General features: G+C 49.9%; 13 protein-coding genes across 13 annotated transcripts; 6 read left to right on the top strand and 7 right to left on the bottom strand.

Annotated features, from left to right (window-relative positions):
- Positions 1-88: 88 nt before the first annotated feature.
- Positions 89-2674, bottom strand: HPODL_02108 (Aminopeptidase 2; the record flags this gene model as incomplete). Its single annotated transcript, XM_014081721.1, has 1 exon — positions 89-2674. The coding sequence occupies one exon, from the start codon at positions 2672-2674 to the stop codon at positions 89-91; it is 2586 nt and encodes an 861-aa protein (XP_013937196.1).
- A 246-nt stretch (positions 2675-2920) lies between these two features.
- On the bottom strand, positions 2921-3467 carry HPODL_02107 (Peptidylprolyl-cis/trans-isomerase (PPIase); the record flags this gene model as incomplete). The annotated part of the gene is made up of 2 exons (XM_014081720.1): positions 2921-3427; positions 3465-3467. The coding sequence occupies 2 exons, from the start codon at positions 3465-3467 to the stop codon at positions 2921-2923; spliced, it is 510 nt and encodes a 169-aa protein (XP_013937195.1).
- A 158-nt stretch (positions 3468-3625) lies between these two features.
- On the bottom strand, positions 3626-4663 carry HPODL_02106 (uncharacterized protein; the record flags this gene model as incomplete). The annotated part of the gene is made up of 1 exon (XM_014081719.1): positions 3626-4663. One exon carries the CDS (start codon positions 4661-4663, stop codon positions 3626-3628), a length of 1038 nt encoding a protein of 345 aa, XP_013937194.1.
- A 357-nt stretch (positions 4664-5020) lies between these two features.
- HPODL_02105 (Conserved hypothetical membrane protein) lies at positions 5021-6454 on the bottom strand (the record flags this gene model as incomplete). Its single annotated transcript, XM_014081718.1, has 1 exon — positions 5021-6454. The coding sequence occupies one exon, from the start codon at positions 6452-6454 to the stop codon at positions 5021-5023; it is 1434 nt and encodes a 477-aa protein (XP_013937193.1).
- A 760-nt stretch (positions 6455-7214) lies between these two features.
- HPODL_02104 (Alpha-1,6-mannosyltransferase involved in cell wall mannan biosynthesis) lies at positions 7215-8423 on the top strand (the record flags this gene model as incomplete). Its single annotated transcript, XM_014081717.1, has 1 exon — positions 7215-8423. The coding sequence occupies one exon, from the start codon at positions 7215-7217 to the stop codon at positions 8421-8423; it is 1209 nt and encodes a 402-aa protein (XP_013937192.1).
- A 759-nt stretch (positions 8424-9182) lies between these two features.
- On the top strand, positions 9183-10433 carry HPODL_02103 (putative membrane protein; the record flags this gene model as incomplete). Its single annotated transcript, XM_014081716.1, has 1 exon — positions 9183-10433. One exon carries the CDS (start codon positions 9183-9185, stop codon positions 10431-10433), a length of 1251 nt encoding a protein of 416 aa, XP_013937191.1.
- Positions 10434-10493: 60 nt separating this feature from the next.
- On the bottom strand, positions 10494-10880 carry HPODL_02102 (uncharacterized protein; the record flags this gene model as incomplete). The annotated part of the gene is made up of 1 exon (XM_014081715.1): positions 10494-10880. One exon carries the CDS (start codon positions 10878-10880, stop codon positions 10494-10496), a length of 387 nt encoding a protein of 128 aa, XP_013937190.1.
- A 174-nt stretch (positions 10881-11054) lies between these two features.
- HPODL_02101 (NADH-ubiquinone oxidoreductase subunit, mitochondrial) lies at positions 11055-11693 on the top strand (the record flags this gene model as incomplete). Its single annotated transcript, XM_014081714.1, has 1 exon — positions 11055-11693. One exon carries the CDS (start codon positions 11055-11057, stop codon positions 11691-11693), a length of 639 nt encoding a protein of 212 aa, XP_013937189.1.
- A 638-nt stretch (positions 11694-12331) lies between these two features.
- On the bottom strand, positions 12332-13495 carry HPODL_02100 (uncharacterized protein; the record flags this gene model as incomplete). The annotated part of the gene is made up of 1 exon (XM_014081713.1): positions 12332-13495. One exon carries the CDS (start codon positions 13493-13495, stop codon positions 12332-12334), a length of 1164 nt encoding a protein of 387 aa, XP_013937188.1.
- Positions 13496-13541: 46 nt separating this feature from the next.
- Positions 13542-14525, top strand: HPODL_02099 (uncharacterized protein; the record flags this gene model as incomplete). The annotated part of the gene is made up of 1 exon (XM_014081712.1): positions 13542-14525. One exon carries the CDS (start codon positions 13542-13544, stop codon positions 14523-14525), a length of 984 nt encoding a protein of 327 aa, XP_013937187.1.
- A 145-nt stretch (positions 14526-14670) lies between these two features.
- Positions 14671-15645, top strand: HPODL_02098 (uncharacterized protein; the record flags this gene model as incomplete). Its single annotated transcript, XM_014081711.1, has 1 exon — positions 14671-15645. The coding sequence occupies one exon, from the start codon at positions 14671-14673 to the stop codon at positions 15643-15645; it is 975 nt and encodes a 324-aa protein (XP_013937186.1).
- An 85-nt stretch (positions 15646-15730) lies between these two features.
- HPODL_02097 (uncharacterized protein) lies at positions 15731-18076 on the top strand (the record flags this gene model as incomplete). The annotated part of the gene is made up of 1 exon (XM_014081710.1): positions 15731-18076. One exon carries the CDS (start codon positions 15731-15733, stop codon positions 18074-18076), a length of 2346 nt encoding a protein of 781 aa, XP_013937185.1.
- Positions 18077-18201: 125 nt separating this feature from the next.
- On the bottom strand, positions 18202-18642 carry HPODL_02096 (Subunit Va of cytochrome c oxidase; the record flags this gene model as incomplete). The annotated part of the gene is made up of 1 exon (XM_014081709.1): positions 18202-18642. One exon carries the CDS (start codon positions 18640-18642, stop codon positions 18202-18204), a length of 441 nt encoding a protein of 146 aa, XP_013937184.1.
- Between the last annotated feature and the right edge of the window lie 121 nt (positions 18643-18763).

The following is an 18763-nucleotide window of genomic DNA, read 5'->3' as shown; positions in this document are numbered from 1 at the left end:
GGGGCAACAAGGGATCCACCTGAGGCAGGGTTTTCGTAGTGCTAGTTTATTTTTTGTGTACGTAAGTGATGACGTAAACCACGCAACCCTAGGATGAGTAACCGTTAACCTTAAGCCAGTCAGCAACGTCCTTGGAGTCTCTGCTGACCCATTTAGCTCTGGACTCAATCGACTCCAAAGCCTGGGCAAGTTTCTGGTCGAACGCCTTGGTGTCTTTGTCTTTGAAGAACTCCTCCACCTTTTGGTATTGCTCCTTGGTGGTGAATCCGCGTGTGGCACAATCCACCACGTACGCCAGCAAAGTCAGCGATGCAGGGATGGCCTTCACAATCTCGTCCCATCTGCTGGTCACAAAGTCCCACAGGTGCTCGACACCGGCTCTGTGAGTAGCCATGCCAGCCATTGGTCTGATCACGTCCTGAGTTCTGATAGTTCCGTTCAAAAGCATGTCGGTGACCTTGGTGAGCAGCTCTTTGTCCTCAAACTTGCCGAGACTGGCCAGCACCTCTTGTTTTTCGTCCGCGAGCGGTGTCTCTTTGTACAAATTGACGAGCGCCTCGAACTCTTTTTTGGAGCCGTGAGTTGCGGCAACGCTGAACACCGTTCCTCTGAGGTTAGGGTCTAACTCTGACTTCTCGTTGGCAATGTAGCCTGCAAACAGATTCTTGGCAGCGTCAATAACCTTTTGGTCGCCGTTGGCAGCAGCAGCGCTGAATAGCAGTGCCTTGAGTCTCTGTTCAAGGAAGGACTCGGACGAGTCGAATTTCCAGCCGGCCTTGTGGCACTTGTCACTCACAAGGCTTCTGACCAGGGCCTTGAGACCCTCCTTGATGCTCTCGTCTTCAAAGAGCCAGGCGCGCTTGACGGCACCAATTCTGGCAATCATCTCGGACCACACAAAGAACGATGGCTCATTCTTGAAGTGCGACGTCAGAGAAAGCAGGTTGGTGGTCTTGGAGTAGCCAGAGACCGACAGCGCACCAGCGTCGGCAACAAGACCGATTCTGTCCTCGACAGAGAGCTTGTCGGCGGCAGCACCTAGAGCCTGCCATCTTTCCGGCTCGTAGTTCACTCTGAACACACCGGTGGTGTCGCTGTTGAGCTTGAAGAAGTCAGAGCTCTTGAGGTCCAGCTCCTGCTCCTTCTTGTCAAACACAAACTCCTTGACACCGTCGTCGGTCCTGATGCTCAAAAAGATCGGATACACGGTGGTGTCGTCCTCTGGCTTGACATCACCGGTAGTGAGGTATCTGTGCTGTCTGATGGTCACCTTGCCGTTTTTCTCAGACACCTGCACCAATGGATAGCCGACTTTCTTGGTCCAGATGTTCATCGTGGATTGGACGTCCTTGCCTGACACCTCAGACAACGAGGCCCACAGGTCCTCGGTCACAGCGTTGGCGTACATGTGTTTTTTCACGTAGTGAGAGACGCCCTTGATGAAAGTCTCCTCGCCGAGGTAGTTAGCAAGCATTCTAAGAACAGAGGATCCCTTTTCATACGAGATGGCGTCGAAAATCTGGTTGATTTCGTCGGCATGCGCAACAGGAACTTCAATCGGGTGTGACGATCTCAAAGCATCCAGCGAAAGAGCCATCTGCAACGAGTCGCCAACAAAGTTCTCCCAGATCTTCCAATCCTTCTCAAAGTGATCACAGCACTTCCACGACATGTAGGTAGCAAAACTCTCGTTCAACCACAGAGAGTCCCAGAAATCCATCGTACAGATGTTTCCAAACCATTGATGTGCCAATTCATGAGCAACAACCTCAGAAACACGCAGCTTGGTGGCCAGATTGGTCTTGGTCTCATTCACCAGCAGATCAACCATTCTGTAGGTGACCAAACCCCAGTTTTCCATGGCACCCGCCGAGAAGTCGTGGATACCAACCATGTCCATCTTTGGCAGCGGATATGGAATGTCGAACACCTTTTCGTAGTATTCAAGAGCCTTGGCGGCCAATTCTGCAGAATATTGACCCTCCTTCTCGTAGCCCGGCGTGGTGTACACTCTGACAGGAATATCTCTGAACTTGTACTTGGACTCCACGTATTTCAGGTCTCCGACAATAAACGCAACCAAATACGTAGACATAGGCGGAGTCGTGTTGAAAACGACCTTTTTCTGGGTCTCGGAAACAGACTTCTCCTCCTTCACGTCCATGTTCGACAAACAGGTGTACTCCTTGTCGGCAACAATGGAGATGGAAAAAGTGGCCTTCAAGTTAGGCTCGTCGAAACACGGAAAAGCCCGTCTGCAGTCCGTGGCCTCCATCTGTGTCGTAGCCAGGTACTTGGTCTGGCCGTTCTCCGTGTACGAAGACCTGTAAAATCCGCTCAATTTGTCGTTCAATTCACCAATAAACTTGATGGACAATTGGACGGACTCTCCCGCCTTCAGGACGTTGTCGCCAAATTTGAACGTCGTTGACTGGTCATCCTTGGAGTAGGATGTCTCCTTAGGAGCCACTTTTCCTTCCTTAGTGCTCAATTGCACCTCAGAAAGCTCGAGCTCCAGAGTGTGAAGCTCGATAAAGTTGCTTGTTTCCTTCACGTTCAGGTCGATGGTGACCTCTCCATTAAACTTGAAAGTGGTCAGATCAGGCTTCAGACTCAGATCGTAGTGAACTGGCTTGACATTTGCAGGCAAAACCTGTCTCTGTGGAGGGCTCATAGTAGCGTGCGAGCAGTAGTGTAAATTTTTGACCCCGTATGGATTTGCCACTTTATATATTTTTACATGCACACCCGCGTGTCGGAACGGCAGTGCTTGATATTTAGGACGAGTTAAAAACCTCGATATATTTGTGCACACGCTTCTATGAAAGGTCTTCAACATCTCGACGACAAGTTTTCGGGCCCCAACGTTTTCGACATGGTTACCGGACGGTTGGTGATTACATAAGCACAATTGTGTCCATCATCCTGTTCTTTCGATGAGATGGATGCCGCTGTCAGACTCGACCACGTCGCTCAGCTCGCCGACCTGTAGGCCGAACGCGGCCTTTTCGAAACTAGGTTGCATCTCGCCGGGCCCAAAGTAGCCCAGGTCGCCGTTCTTCGAGTGCGAGCTGCAGTCGCTGTGTTCGGATGCGATTTCCTCGAATGATGCCTCTCCAGACTCGATCTGCGCTTTGTAGCCCTTGATCAGCTCGACCGCCTCCTCCTTCGTGCGTGTGATGTTCTGTTCTTTCCACGAGGACGGTCTTCTCGAGTCTCTGTGTTTCACGAGGATGTGTCTGGCCGCCACCTTCTTCGGCTTGTGCAAGTTTTTCGACAGATACAAGTCCAATGCATCTTTGTCCGTTCCCTCTGGAGGGGTCCAGATCGACTCGGACGTGGACGGGTTGTAGTAGTACTCTTGGTTGTGTGTTTTGGAGATCTTGATTTTCCAGCCTTTTGGCAGTCCCGTGTGTGGATTCAAAGACTGGGTGTTAGGAGGGCCAAATAATTGCAATACGTACCATGATGGCAAGAAATGTTTAATTCAATTAATTATTTTGTTTAAGCTTTATTTTATAATAAATCCGAATTTTGATTGACTTAATTTATTTGATCGATTTATTTTTTTTATTTATTCGGCCATTCCCTTACACCTTACCCTAGTTGCGCTCATCGTTGCGGATCATATGCTGACGGCTTCCTTAAGCTCATCGGCGTTTAGATAATCAGATCCCAGGGCAATAATCTGCTTCCAAACGGTGTGTTTGATCGACTTTGTGAACTTCGGGGTGTCCCAGACCCGTGTCTTGAGCCCGACTTTGTGAGCAGCAGAGATATATTTCTCAATGTCGGCGAGCTGGTGAGTGGACAGCCCGTTGAACAAACTCAGCGCCTTGTGGGAGCCTGTCAGCTCAGATAGCGAAGCGGAAGAAAATATCGAGATTTTGCCGGCCGGATAGAGACGGGCCTTCTCTGGGTCCACAAGATCTTTCAATGGTGCATCGATAAAGGTGTAACGGAGTTTTTGCGAACTTATGTAATTGTAAGGGTAATTTCCTGTGATAATGATGGTGAGAGGCCCTTCGCGAAATTCGTCTTTTTCAGAGTCGTAGGTAGTGAGGTATCCCTTGGCGAGGAATCGCTCCAGTTTCTTATTCAGTGCCTCCAACAGCTCTTCGCCCTTGGTCTTAATGTCAATGTAGAAGTATGTGGTGGTTTCCGGCGAAGTATAGAAAATACCATTTTTGCGAGAAGTGTCATTTTTGACATTGGCTTTCTCTAACATATCGTACAAGTGGTCCAGATATAGCGAGTCGACGTTCTGCTCCTTTTTGAGAAAGGCAGTGTTATGACCCACATATATGGTATCCGGGTCATTTGGGAAGTAGAAACAGTCGGCTTCCACGGAATTCGCGCCCACTTTTAGGGCGTCCACCAACGGATGTCTTCTCCATTCGTCATTGTGCGAATGGATCGGCTTGACGATCACGTCATGTGTGAGGGTATCTATATTGAGGAGCCGCGAGCCGATCTGGTCCTCGAACTCCTGACTGAGGCGAGCTGCCTTAATGTAGAAATGAATAGCGACGACAGACATGGATAACGCAAGCAGCAGCGAGAAGATGTGTGTACGCACCCGACTCATATATTGACTCTGTCTGAGCTTGTACATTCCCTGCGCCTCCAAGTCCTGGTACGGTTCTTTCCAGAGGTTCCACATTTATCTGCTGCTTTGTAAAGCTCCCTTTTGTTCAATATTTCTGATTTGTAATCGCTCCAAGATACGGTAAAGCTTATAAAAGTATCACCCAAACTCGCCTGCGATGCTGAATTTTGGCGCACTTGTCGACTATATATAGAGCCCAAAAAGAGTTCCGCGTATATTTATAACAACTCCTATTGCATGCTAGCTAAAATTAAATTTATTGAGCCGTATACTGCCGCGTCGGTGCGTAAATTAAATTGTCCGAGATCTAAAAAAAACGTGCCAAGGTAGGATTTCGGCGCGGCTCATGTTGCGTAATTATATAGAAATTATATACATAATACTGGGGCTTTCAGCCACATGCTCATTTATCTAAATCACAAAACTGCCAAGCCCGACCAGGATCAGGTTGCCGAGGATGAAATTGTTGAAGAATATCTCAAAATTCGTCCGTTTCGAGTAAGCCTCGATCAGCCGCTGTTGCAGCTCCTCCTTGTACAGCATCAGCAACCCGAGCATCTCTGTCATGGCCGCATCAATAAGCTTGTTGGTGTTGTCGAAACTTTGCTTTTGTACCCCGCTCAGATCCCGCGGCGGGTCGGTGTGCAGTCCCAAGCAGGCAACCATGTCCACGAGCTCAAAATTGGCCAGGTTGTGCACCAGACGGAATTTTATCGGGGGAACACGTGGGTCCACCGATTTGCCCTCGTCGGGCTCTGTAGCAAGATCTGACCCGTCAAAAGGATTCTCGTCGATGTCCCACGTTTCAGCCGTGCGCATGGCTAAGCCAAAACGTTTGTCATTAATAAACGTGATCAGGCTGCGTAAATCTGCTTCTGAAATATATGGAGCATTGGTCAAGGACGAACAGGGCATTTTTGCGGGCACCCTAGCATGCAGATCGTGAAAGTTCACCTTGAAGTCCATCACAACGTACTTGTTTTCCTCGGTGGTCTCGTTGCCCTGCAGCAACAGTTCCTTAATACTTTCCGAGTCGTCTTCTGTAGGAAGCATAATGTCGACTGTCAGCTCGACCGAGCCCGAGCGGAGCCAGTTTAGCTTCGAAACCGGGCCGGTCACCCGCGCAAGGTCCAGCTGGTCAATACGCAGCCGGGTGATTTTCTTCCACGGGTTCGTGTCCTCCGTATGGTCCAGAGCAGAGAACTCGGCAAACTGATTTTGGCGTTTGTGGAGCGTGATCAATGACCCATTGATCGATCCCGAAAATGCATCCGCGTTGATAAAGTCGTACGTGATCCAGTTGCGCCGCAATCTTGGAAGCTTGCAGTTGAATATCTCCACCTCCAACGGAGGACAATTTTTGCGCCTCACCACCAGCTTGAGATTGTTTATCTGAAAGTGCTCAAATTCGTATTTTGCGGAAAACGACTCGTCCATGACCTCCTGATAATGCTCGTCCATGTGTGCAGAGCCAACCACGCCGGTCAAATCTACATCTTTGATGAGTCCCTTGCCGTCCAGCCATTTCCCGAGCGACAGCGTCACAGTCACAGTGTCAATCTTGACGCTGTAGTGTAGATGTTCGTTGGGGCCAAATCCAACAACGAGATTCTGCAACTTGATCGCGCCGTCCTCCCAGGAGGCCTTGAAATCGTCGCTGTTGATGTCCACATTGAGTTTGTTATCGAAAGTAATGAGTTTCTGCAAGAACTTCTTGTTGATCTTGCCGTCGGTGAACGTATTTCCAACGTAGATTAGCAGGCCGCAAAATGTGGTGGTTCCTATGAAAATCCACAGAAAATTGCCCATCACGATCCACGACAGAAAAGCGCTGATCTCGTCCATGTTGAAGGGCCGGTTTTGCCGCAGAAGAATCCATTTCGCCCGCAGGACGAGGCGGTCGAGTCTGCTTTTTCCCGCCGCCAGAAATCGCTCTCGTGGACTCATATTCGTGTACGTGCGCCGTAGCATGCTCATGTTTAGTTTCGTGGCGGTCTGTGCGCTCGGGGTCGTCATTAGTGCTAAAATGCTGGTTCTTGGCGTGCAAGAAATAAATGGTCGTAAGGTTGTCCGTTGAAATTCCGGCTTGGCCAGTCCGTTCCGCAAGAGCTGGCCGAGCGTCCTCTGTGATGCAAGCCTCGCAGCTTGGCGTCCAAGACAGGTAAATCGCACACCTGTCAAAGAAGAGGGTTTAATCATTTATGAAAAATTTATTGCTAATTGGCTGTGCTAAGTACTGGATAGCATATAACTAAAAGGTCAGAGGTAGCGGGACAGGAGATCAAAACGGCCGGGATACTGGATGTCTAACAATAGAAAAACGCGTGCTGGTTGCATGGACGCTGGGTTTCCAGCAGGAGCTGATGCAATGCTGGTGACAGCGCTGGCTGCTAGTGTTGTCGGTTCCTAACTCTCGATCTCAACATGGAAGAGATGGCACATCAGATACTGCAACCATAACTGGCCCTGGATTTAGTCAAATCCAATCTAAATTTACTTCAAGCAACTGCCTCCTTTTTGACGAGCTGCCTCTCTTCACTTTCTGCTATGCTACCTAGTAATTACGTAAGTACAGAAAAGATTTATCCAAATCCTCTACGTGGCGATGAAAATAAACACAGTCAAGCGGACCCTGCTTCTGTCTGTGAGCATTGTGGCGATCGTCGTGGTGCTGATCCGACTATCGTCGGATTCGACGCCAGACCTGCACCAGGTGCTAAGTCCAGGAGTGCCCATGTCAGACTCATCACAACAGGATCATCAGGGCAGAGGACGAGGCCGGCGCGGATCAGGACTCGGTCTTTCGGGAAAATCGAACTCAGAGGAGCTTGAGATAGCCCGCAAGCTAAACGAGCTGACCGAGAAGCTGCTGAACGAGCAGGACGTTCGTCTAAAAAAACTGGAACAGGACAGACAGAGACTGGAGAAACAGCTGAGCGAGCTGCGCAGACCGAACCCGGAAGCGACTCTGCGCGAGCGTTTGGCGTACATGTTCCCATACGATCAGAACAGGAAGTTTCCTGCTTATATCTGGCAGTCGTGGAAGTACGGTTTAAACGACGCCAATTTCGGACCCAGGTACAAAGAAGGAGAGGAACAGTGGGCGTTGAAGAACCCGGGCTTTGTGCACGAGCTATTCAACGATGACACTTCCAACGCGATTGTCCACTATTTATACATGCACATGCCAGAGGTGGTGAAAGCGTACGAGCTGCTCCCCCACATTGTGCTCAAGATGGATTTTTTCAGATATTTAATACTTTTTGCAAAGGGAGGAGTTTATGCTGATGTCGACACGCTGCCGCTGCAGCCGATTCCCAACTGGATCCCAGAAAACGTCGACCCTTCGGAGATCGGCATGATCATCGGGATCCAATCAGACCCAGACACGCCAGACTGGCGTAAATTCTTTGCCAGAAGACTGCAGTTCGCCAACTGGGTGATCCAGGCCAAACCGGGGCACCCAATCCTGCGTGAGGTGATTGCTACGATCACAGAAGAGACGCTCAAACGGGCCAAGGAAGGCACTTTGGACTTTGACGCCGCCAGCGATTTCTCGATCATGGAGTGGACCGGAGCCGGGGTCTGGACAGACGTCATCTTCAAATATTTCAATGACTATGTTCTTAGTGGAATTTTCTCCAAAGTCACCTGGAAAGATTTCACCAAGCTGGATGTGCCGAAACTCGTGTCGGACGTGCTGGTGCTGCCCATCACGTGTTTTTCGCCGGGAATTGGCAAAATGGGTGCCCACGACGCAGACCATCCTTTGGCATTTGTCAAACACTATTCCGAACATCTCTTTAGACAGTGAGGACTGCTCCATTGATATTCCCAAAACGGTAATATTTTTGATACAGCGATTACGACTAAAACCAACTCCACACGGACCCTGGCCGGTATAAAGCCTGTTGCGAGTGCACTGTTGTGCTATCATGAGAGCCACCGAATTAGGAAGAGTCGAGGAACTGCAAAGCGACAGCTACCAGGAAAATTTCTGCGACTGCCACGTCTGCGCACTCCAAACCACGTTTATAAGCCACATTGCGCCAGTAAGTACACTTTCCAATTGACACTGACAGCCAGCTGTTTGTTGCTGGCCTGCTGCTGCCTCCGGTGCTGCTTGCCGTTGTTGGTGCAAGGATGTACTGCTGGTTTTACGACGAGTGGACTCTTGGCGGATCTGTGCGCAAGTCACGGCCCAGCGATGACGAGAGCCGGTACGAGGACAAGAGCATGGTTTCTGACCCGTTTGCGGACCCTGCAGACGGTTCGGTTGCCGACACTGGCATCGAGGCGCGCTGGGATGCGCACTGCCGCGTGCAAGAGGGCATGTCTCGGTGGTCAGGCCGTGCTCTGATTGGTCTGTTTGCGCAGGCATGTTTGGGGATGGTTGTTGCACTTGCTCTGACACACAAGCGCTGAGAAGCGTGGAAAATGGTTGACTGGTGTCTCAGAAAAATGCACAGCCGAGATTTCCGTTTTTGGGTTGCAAAGGTGAATTATCATACAATGGTAGCTAACGGGAAATTATATAAAGCGAGCGGGATGGAGACGGCAAATTGCATTCAGAATGGTTGATTTTAAAGCGTTTTTGATCAGCATTCACGCGCTGTGCTTTGCGCTGAACGTGCCGCCGATGCTGTGGCACATCCGCTCTCGCAACATCCCTGCGAGCGCACTGTTTATCTATCTGGAGATTATGATGCTGGAGTACATTGTTGCCGCCGTTATATGGGGCGGCGACGACTACGCGGACGCGTGGGACGGCAGAGGCTGGTGCGACTTGACTATCCGTGTGCAGCTCATGGCGCAGTTTGGCATCACCGGCTCGATCTTCTGCATTTTGCTCAATCTGATGATGATTTTACTGGCCAACCGGTGGACAGAGTATTGGTTCAACAGCAAACGCACCAAGACGGCCATTGAACTGTTCAGCGTGGTCGGATTCCCGCTTTTGATCGCCGTGTTTGTGTACTTTGCGCTCTATTTCAGATACGCCATCACGCAGTGCACAGGGTGTCGGCTGGTGTTCTTGAAATACGGCATTTCGCTGCTGCTATACTACTTCTGGCTGCTGCTGTGGGCGGTGCTATGTTTTGTCACTGCGTTGGCTACCCTGGCTGTGTTTTTCGCCAAGAGAAAGAACACCAGAAACATCTTGCAGTGCACCAACTCGGGTTACTCGCTGCGCAGATTTAGTAAAATGCTCATTTTCTGCTCGCTCGTGATTGGTGCAATGTTTCCGCTCAAGGTCCTGTCGCTGGTGCTCAACATGAACGGCTGGCAGCCGCAGTTCAAGCCAGACTTCAGCAGAAAACTGTACTGGGACACAATTTTGCGGCTGCCGTATAACTCATTCGACGACGCAGAACGGTGGATCCAGATCGCGATGTCGGTTGTCGGCTTTGCGCTGTTTGGACTCGGCGAGGACGCCGTGTACATGTACGTGGACTGGCTAGAGACGGTGCCTGGTGGCCGCCGACTGGTGCAGAGATGGCGTGCGTGGCAGGAGTCCCGAAAAGTGGTCAAGAAACAGAACTACATCTCCAGAAACACCACGTCTAGCACGCAGTATAGCACAGATTCCGGCTCTGACAAGGAGTATGTGCAGGAATCGCCGGTCTCGAGCTGGGAACTGGACGACGTTAAATCAGATGGCCGCAGTCCATACGACGATTACGTCAGCACGCCGTCGTCGCAGCTGACGACGCCGCGCGACGAGGATATCCGGCACGAGCTGCGGCAGGCGGAGCTGGACCTGCTGGACGAGGACATACGCCGCGACCTGCGCCGGATGGGGCTGGAGTACACAGATATATAATTACTTTATTTCGATTGAGCTAAGACTAACTTACAAAGCAGATTTAAAAAAGGCCGGGCTTTATTCCGACTCGGCCGGCTCCTCTCTCTTTGGGAATCTCACAACTTCGAGGTTGTTCTGGAATAGAACCCACGAGATATATTTGGAGCCGTCCTCTCTCTCAACGAGACTGTTGGACACGTCGGCTTCGACGTACACTCTGGCTCCCTTACCGAGACGTTCGCTCATGAAGTTAGCCTGGTTCTCATTGAAACAGGCAATGTTGAACCACGAGGTGGAGTCGTTGTTTTTCGATCTGGAGTCGACTGCCAGCGAATATCTGACGTACTCCTTGCCGGTGGACGTGGTGGCCTTGGTGACGTCGGACCCGATGGTGCCAATGAGGTTGATTTTGGCGAGCTGGGCTCTAGCAGTGCTAGAGAAGGTTCTTGCTTGCAGTCTAAGCATCTTTGGTTGAGTGTAAAGTTAATTGGGCAAACAGAAGTTGGGAAACGCGCTTGCTTTACACAGATTATGAAAAATAAAATGGCTTATATTAATTTCCCCAAAACGGTGGTGTGGGCCGGGTAACTCCCTGGGTGCGACAAAAGGTGGAGTACCCCAAATTATTTATTCTTCATTATGATTCGCATCGGCTTGAGACAGGTTCGATCGCTGCATTTGTCCCGGACAGTGTTCAAGCCGGCACTGTCTGCTACGGCTGGCTCCTCGCAGTCGTCGTGGCCAACGGGCTTCCGGCTGCCGCGTCCTCGAACCTGGGAGGAGTCCAAAGAGGGAGCACTTTCCAAAGCAACTAGATGGTATCTGCTGGCGGAGATGTTCAGGGGCATGTACGTCGTTCTGGAGATGTATTTCCGCGCTCCGTACACCATATACTATCCGTTTGAGAAGGGAGCCATTTCACCGCGGTTTAGAGGCGAGCATGCTCTGAGACGGTATCCGTCTGGAGAGGAGCGGTGCATTGCATGCAAGTTGTGCGAGGCGATCTGTCCAGCGCAGGCTATCACGATCGAGGCAGAGGAGCGTGCGGACGGGTCCAGAAGAACTTATAAATATGACATCGACATGACCAAGTGCATCTACTGCGGCTACTGTCAGGAGAGCTGTCCCGTGGATGCCATTGTCGAGACCCCGAACATTGAGTATTCGACAGAAACGCGGGAGGAGCTGCTGTACAACAAAGAAAAGCTGCTTTCCAACGGCGACAGATGGGAGCAGGAGTACAAGTATGCTGCCGATGCAGATGCTCCATACCGCTAACATATTTATTTTATTTATTTATTGGAAAATTTAGTTTTTAGGTATGTCTGTTGTATCTCGGAAGGAGGTTTTTGGCGACGCGGAGGTTTCCGCCGACGCGGGCCACGAGTACACGTTTGATCCTGGAATCGAGTTTGAGATCGTCGACGTTGCCGATGTTGCACCAGAGCCACAGCCTGAGACTATAGAGACGTTTCCTCTGTTTTCTGGAGTAGCAGATGTCCAGGTTAGTTTGGAGGAAAAGGAGTATGTTTACGAGCTGGGGAAGGAAAACACCGAGCGACCACGGAGCTACTATTGTGCGCAGTACTCCTCGCAGGAAAAAGCCAAATTTCAGCAGGTTGCCGTCGACGGCCAGGAAATAATCTCGCAGAGCAGAAATATCATACCCAGCAAATACAAACTTGTGGTTTTGGACAGGCAACAAGATACGCAGAGACCTGCCACGACAACGAAAAAAACAAAACGGACCCGTCCTGGCAAAAAGCAGCGACTGGGCAGGATCGAAGCCGCCAAACGGCGTAAAGAGTTCAGACATAGACTCTTACAAATACAGCGACAGAACAGAATAAAAAAGACTAGACGAGGCGGCAAGCGAGCCAAGAAAAACAGCAGACAGCCCGCGGGCATCGATTTAGCTATCTAACAGTATCTAGAGACGCAACACTATTCAGCATCATTCTCACTTCCAGACACTCGGGGCCTCTGTCGCCGTCGAACGAATCCAGCACAGCTTTTTTAATAAAATTCTTGATTTCTTCCTTGAGCTGCCTCAGATTTCTAGCGATTGGACCGCCTCTTGTCACGATTTCCTTGAATTTTGGCTCCACTCCAATGGCAGTGTCTTTCCAAAAAAGAGTCCCCAATGAGCTACCAAACTGCAGCACAGAGTTGACTTTTTCGTAGATCGTGAGCGTACTGGCTTGCGTGTCTTTGGTATTGTTCGCGTCCTGCCATTTGTTGGACTTCATCACTTTCTCCAGCTGGTTTATCAGCCTACCAGAAGCCGATACTTCAGCAAAGACCCTATCGAGACTTTTTGTGTTGTTTAGGTTCTTTATGATTAGATTGATTGCGGCCGCAATCTTGAGACTCAGAAGCTGCTGCAACTGATTGTAGAACGACTCCGACGACATGATCGAGAGCGCGTTGATGAGGTTGAGTATCGATTGGGCATCGTACGAAAGCGAGAGATTCTTGAGATGCGTGTTGCAAATGTCCATCACCTTTGCTGTCTGGAGCTGCTGGAACGACTCGTAGTCCCTAACAAGCTTCAACGATTTGAGAAACGGCGAGTCTGCAAGATGAATCTTGACCTGATTCAGTAGTCTGGCCAGCGAGATGAGCGACTTGAACGGCTTTTTATTGAGCTCCTGGTCGGTCTTGTCAATTTCTTCAATGCGGGAGATCAAATATATGAAATATGTGGAGGACCGCAGCAAATTGGACGTCTGGTGTATTTTTCTCAATGCAGAGTGCAAATTAGAGGATTCGTTGTATGGTTGCAGAATTTCGGTTTCGAGCCGTGCGTACGACGCATTGACCTGTTTCAGCGACGGCTTGATTAGCTGTATAGTATTGTGGAGTTCTTCGGCTGTGTCAAGCTCTGAGATGAGGGTGGTATAGTTTTCGCTGGCACTTTTCTGGAGCCGTTTTTCGACATCTTTCAGGTCGAACTGGAGTCGTTTGATGGACGTCGTGAGGTCTAAGTCCGAGTCCTCTACGCTGTTCGTGGACACCACAAGCTCATTGGCATATCTGAGCGGGTCGAAATCTTCCAAATACGCGGCATATTCAGACATTCGTTAAGATGCTAAAAAAATTAAATTAACAAAAAAGAAAATTCATATGGGATTTAAGTTTGGATTCGAGGACGACGAACGAGATACATCTGCCGCGAAAGACGCTTTCGACGTGACCGCAGAGACTGTTGTCCCGCGGGTGCACGATATCAGCCATTTTTTGGAACTGATGACCGGCACACGGGTCTCGTATGAACATATTGACTTCCCAGGCTCGCTGGTTCGTCGTGAGTTCTTCGATGTGCGTCACCAGCTGATGAGCGAGGATGCAGAATCAGACGAGCTGCAGTTCCTGATAGGCTCCACGGCGGAAGACGTCCGGAACGGGGTTTACGAGGGAGGACTCAAGTCCTGGGAGTGCTGCTACGATGTTATGCAGAGACTGCAAGAGGTCGACTTTTCTGGCTACAAATCGTTTCTAGAGCTAGGCTGCGGGACCAGTTTGCCAAGTTTGCTAATTTTCCAGAGCCTGCTGCAACGCAAACAAACCCACGTCAATCTTATTTTAACAGACTTTAATTACGAGGTTTTGCGGCTGGTGAGTGTTCCAAACCTATTTCTGACGTGGTGTCTCACGAGCCTATCCAAGGAGGAGCTGGAGCAACTGCAGCAGCGGCCAGACGTGGAAGGAAACGTCCGTGATGGGGAAATCGACGTGACCCCCGAGCTGGTAGCTAGGTTCAAAAATGCGCTGCGTGAACAGCATGTCGCCATATCGCTCATCAGTGGGTCCTGGGGCCGCCAGATGATGACCCAGATTAATGCCCTGGTGCAGTCACCCACGCTGATGGTCTCTTCAGAAACTATTTACTCTCCACAGCACTTGCCAGTGGTGGCACAGATGGTGTCGGAGACAGTGCAGCACGCGGGCTCTTTGGCGCTAGTGGCGGCCAAGGACATCTACTTTGGCGTGGGCGGGTCGCTCACGGAGTTCTTGGCGTGCCTCGATAAAAAGCCGGTGGAATATTCTGTGGAGAAAATAAATGCTGGCCTGCAGCGCAGCTTGGTTAGGGTGCACAAAAAAAAATAAACCAATTTATTTTTTATCTACTAAAATTAGAAATCTTGTTTCAAACAGGAATTGATTGTCTAAATTGGCTTTTTCTTGCAATCCAAGCAAACCCTCTTTCTCCCGACTCTGGTAAGATACCCATGCTTATGGCGTGATTAATTCTATGTCCAGCGATACTCCCACCCCGCAGGACACCATGTCCCCTCAACACTCCCTCCCCAACGGCAACGGTCTACGACGGCCGAGAAATGTTAAGAACCTGCAGCTGGACCTGTCAAAGAACCAGACAAAATACCCGGTCCCCCTCACATACTCCTCCAACGGCAATAAACAGGTTCTCTCCCATTCTCCAACAACCACGCCCAGAACCCCTAGACTCTACCGAACACCGTCTCTCAACACTGTTCTCATGTCTTCGACAAATTCTCCTACACAGACAGCCAGCATTCAGCCCCCCACGCGGTCGTTGACTCTTTCTATAAATTCGTCAAACGGCCACCATAGCCAAAACACAGCACAGCCAGCCACCGCGGTCCAGCAGTCCCTCGAGTCCACCGATTCGCTCGCATTTTCCTCGTCCTCCACTGTCGACTCCTCAGGCTCTCTATCCGCCGTAACAGAGGTGCCCTCCTACCACCCGTCTGGTTGCGTGAAAGCGTATCCTGAAGGCCCTGTTTGCGTTCTGGAGCCAAACCTTTTTCTGTACTCTGAGCCGTCAATCGCCCAACTTATTGACTTCGACGTCATCATAAACGTCGCCCAGGAGATCAAAGACTATACAGACCAGATCTCCAACAAAACCTCGATCTCAGGCCAGAATATCCAGTATTTTTACATTCCCTGGACTCACACGTCCAAGCTGATGCCTGACTTTCCGAAACTCACAGAAATCATTGACAAGGCGCTGTCAGAAAACAAACGTGTTCTGATTCACTGCCAATGCGGTGTCTCGCGCTCGGCTTCTTTAATTTTGGCATACCTGATGAAGCACAAAAAAATCGGCTACAACGATGCCTACAACATGCTAAAAGAGAAGGCTCCGTTGATTTCGCCGAACTTCAGTCTGATATACGAGGTCATGGAGTGGGGGCGCTATCTGGGTTATAGCTCTGCTGCTTCGTCCACTAATGATATGTAAACCTGTACGCTAATACAGTCGCGTCGATCGACGATGTTCCCTAGCACAACTTGCAAGTAAATAAATTTATTAAATCTTTGTTCAAATGTCTTCAGAGCATGGCGTGAGTGCAGATTTACCGGGGCCAGTTTCGCACATGAACGATGAGAAACTACATAATGTGCGACCAGAAACCGCGGAAACAGAGTCTGGCCGACTGGATGTGCGCGAGGAAGTTCCCAACCCCATCAAGAAGGAAGAGCCGTTGCTGTCAGAGTCTGAAACCGACATTGACGAGTCGATTCCGTTGCCATCCAACAGAACTAGAAGGCTCCACTGTCTCATGAGGAGGAGCTCGGATGAAAATGACTCTGACGACGAGCCTGGCTCCAAAAAACAGGTGCAGAAACGGTCTGCTTCGCAGAGCTCGCGATCTTCAGAGCGCAAGGTGAGTGGCAGAAGCGGGAAGGACGCCTCAGGAAGGTCACTTTTGCAACGACACTGTGCAAAGGGCCACTATGATGAGGCCAAACAACTCATTGAGAACGGAGCAGACGTGAACGAAGCTGATTTCGCGGGCAACACGCCGCTCCACGAGGCCGCTCTGGAAGGATATTTGGATGTTGTGGAGCTGCTATTGGATAACGGGGCCGACATAAATGCGCAGTCGGCCCATATCGACAAGGACACCCCCTTGATTGATGCGGCTTCAAATTTACACTACGACGTGGTCCGTACGCTGCTGGATCGCGGAGCCAATCCGTGTCTGGTGAATTCGCAGGGCGACTCCGCATTGGACTCTGTTGAAAGAGATCGCGATTTGAATGATTTGGAGGAGGAAGAGCTCGACAAAGTCAAGAAGCTCAAAAAGCTACTTGCTCAGGCCACTCGAGAATACAAAAAGAAACACGCCAGGAGCCAAAGCTCGGGGCCAGGAACAGATTCGGAAAAGGAGGAGGTTTCTAAACGGTCGAGCGCAGTGTTTTTCGATCCCTTCTCGAAGGAGGGCAGATCTGAAATCTACCACAAGGTTTCAGAAAACGACGTCACTTTTGTGCTGAATTATGTTTCAAACCTCGCAGGAAGCAGGATATCTCCGGACTTGCTGTGTCTGGCTGCAAAGCATGGCCATACTGATATTGCCAGTTTGCTCATTGCATTTGGAGCCAAGGTGAACTACGTTGACAAGAATGGAATGACACCTCTGATGCATGCTGTTGGAAAGGACCATATTGACATGGTCAAGCTGCTTTTGGAGAATAAGGCAGATGTGTCGTTGATGGATAAACATGGTCGTACGGCGATTGACATACTGCAAGAAAGCTACGTTCCTGACGACGAAGAGATGAGGATTCTGAAGGAGGCCAGCCAAAAGAGTACCAAAAAACGAAAAGAACGTGCTGAGACACCGGAGAATGATCGAAAAAAGAGCGACGTGAAGAAAATAAAGCACAGGCCATCCACAGACAGCGACACATCAGTGCGTTCTGCCCCTCAAACGCCGGCTGCTACGCGTGTTCCAACGCCTGTGAAACAGGAGCCCAAACCAGAACCGAAGATACAGCCTAAACGAGAGGAAAAACCTCTTCCTCCTACTCCTGAGGAACTGGAGGAGAGAAGAAAGCAGGAAGAGGAGGCACGTAAAGCACGCGAGGCACTAGAGTTACAGCGGCTAGAGAGAAAGAAGGCGCGCCAGCAGCAGATTGCGCGAACAATTGCAGAACAGGAAAGAAAGAGAAACGAAGAGCTACGTGCTGCAGCCATGGAGGAAGAGCGGCGAAAACAGCAGGAGGAGCAGGAACGCGCTCGGAGATTGCAGGAGGAAGAGCAGCGTGCTCAGCAGGAAGCTGAGAAACAAAACATGGAACGCAAGCAGTATATTCGCAGCTACTATCCATATGGATTGAAGATTGCAAGATTTGATGGACATCGCACAGAGACAGAAATATCGCAATATCTTCCATTGTACGTGTTCGAAGTGGATGGTGAGAGCTATTTGGTCGATTTGCAGGCGATCTTGATCCTTGGGACAGAGAAGTTTTATGATGAGAATAGCGATATAGAGAGGAAACCGCTCACCAAGGCAGAGAAAGCACGTGTGTGGAATATGCTGTGGCCGATGATTGGCGTGTTTCTGAAAGGCGACAGTGTTCAGCTTCAAGAGCTCAGAAAGATGTATGAGACTGAGGAGAAAAACTTTGAAGAGCTAGTTCTCAACTGGATCAAACTGAGCGACTTTGACAAAATCCTAGAGAACTCAAGGTACGCTGTTGTTAAACAAGTTTACGAGAGATTTGCACTCTGCAAAGTGGCGCCCGTGGAGCACAAAGATCAGGCTGTCACTTTACCCAAAACCGAGGCAAGCAAACCAACGGCCGAGCGTGCAGTGCCTCTTCGTCTCGGGCCTAAAGCCAAAGCAGTCCTACAAACGTTCGACAGGAAATTGTGGTAATCAATTTAGTGTATAATAGTTTAATTTTATTGCTGAATTTGCAATAACTAGCCTAACAACCACCCCACTCGAGGTTGGTCTCTGTCAATGAATAGCTTGCTTGATTGATGGGGATGGTAAAGGTCTTATTTGGATTGAACTTGAGAGTATCCACTGAATGGGTTGGCGTTCTTCGATTTCAGGTACTCGTCGGACATCTCTTGCCATTCTCTGTTCATGGTCTTTGGAATGTATCTCTTTGATCTGTAGTAGAAGAACCCTGTGGCGGTGAGAGAAATACCAATGACGACACCCCAGAAAATGTATCTGATGTCTTCAGCGGAGTGGATAGGCTTTCTTGGTCCCCACTCGCCGAACGAAACGTAGAAAGCTGCCTTCTTCTCCTCCGGAGTCAGTTGAGTCCATGGCAATTTTTGTCTCTCAGCAAGAGCCTCGATCACTTCCTTTCTGTCCTCTTCTGGAAGTTTCTCCCATCTAAGTTGTATATTCGACACGGTAGCCTGTGACAGTGCAGAGGCGTGTCTCACTTGCACTCTAGGAACGGTCTTCAATGCTTGTCTCAACATGTTGTACACCTGAGAGTTAGTATATGAAAATCGGGGACCAGATGAAAAATCTTACCACCGCTTGCTGACATAACATGCTGTTTTCTGAGGATAAAAAATTGCAAAATCGTTGCGCTCTCAT

This window comes from Ogataea parapolymorpha, chromosome I, assembly GCF_000187245.1.
Source record: "Ogataea parapolymorpha DL-1 chromosome I, whole genome shotgun sequence".
NCBI classification, from domain to species: domain Eukaryota; kingdom Fungi; phylum Ascomycota; class Pichiomycetes; order Pichiales; family Pichiaceae; genus Ogataea; species Ogataea parapolymorpha.
This window is presented reverse-complemented; position numbering and strand designations above follow the sequence as displayed.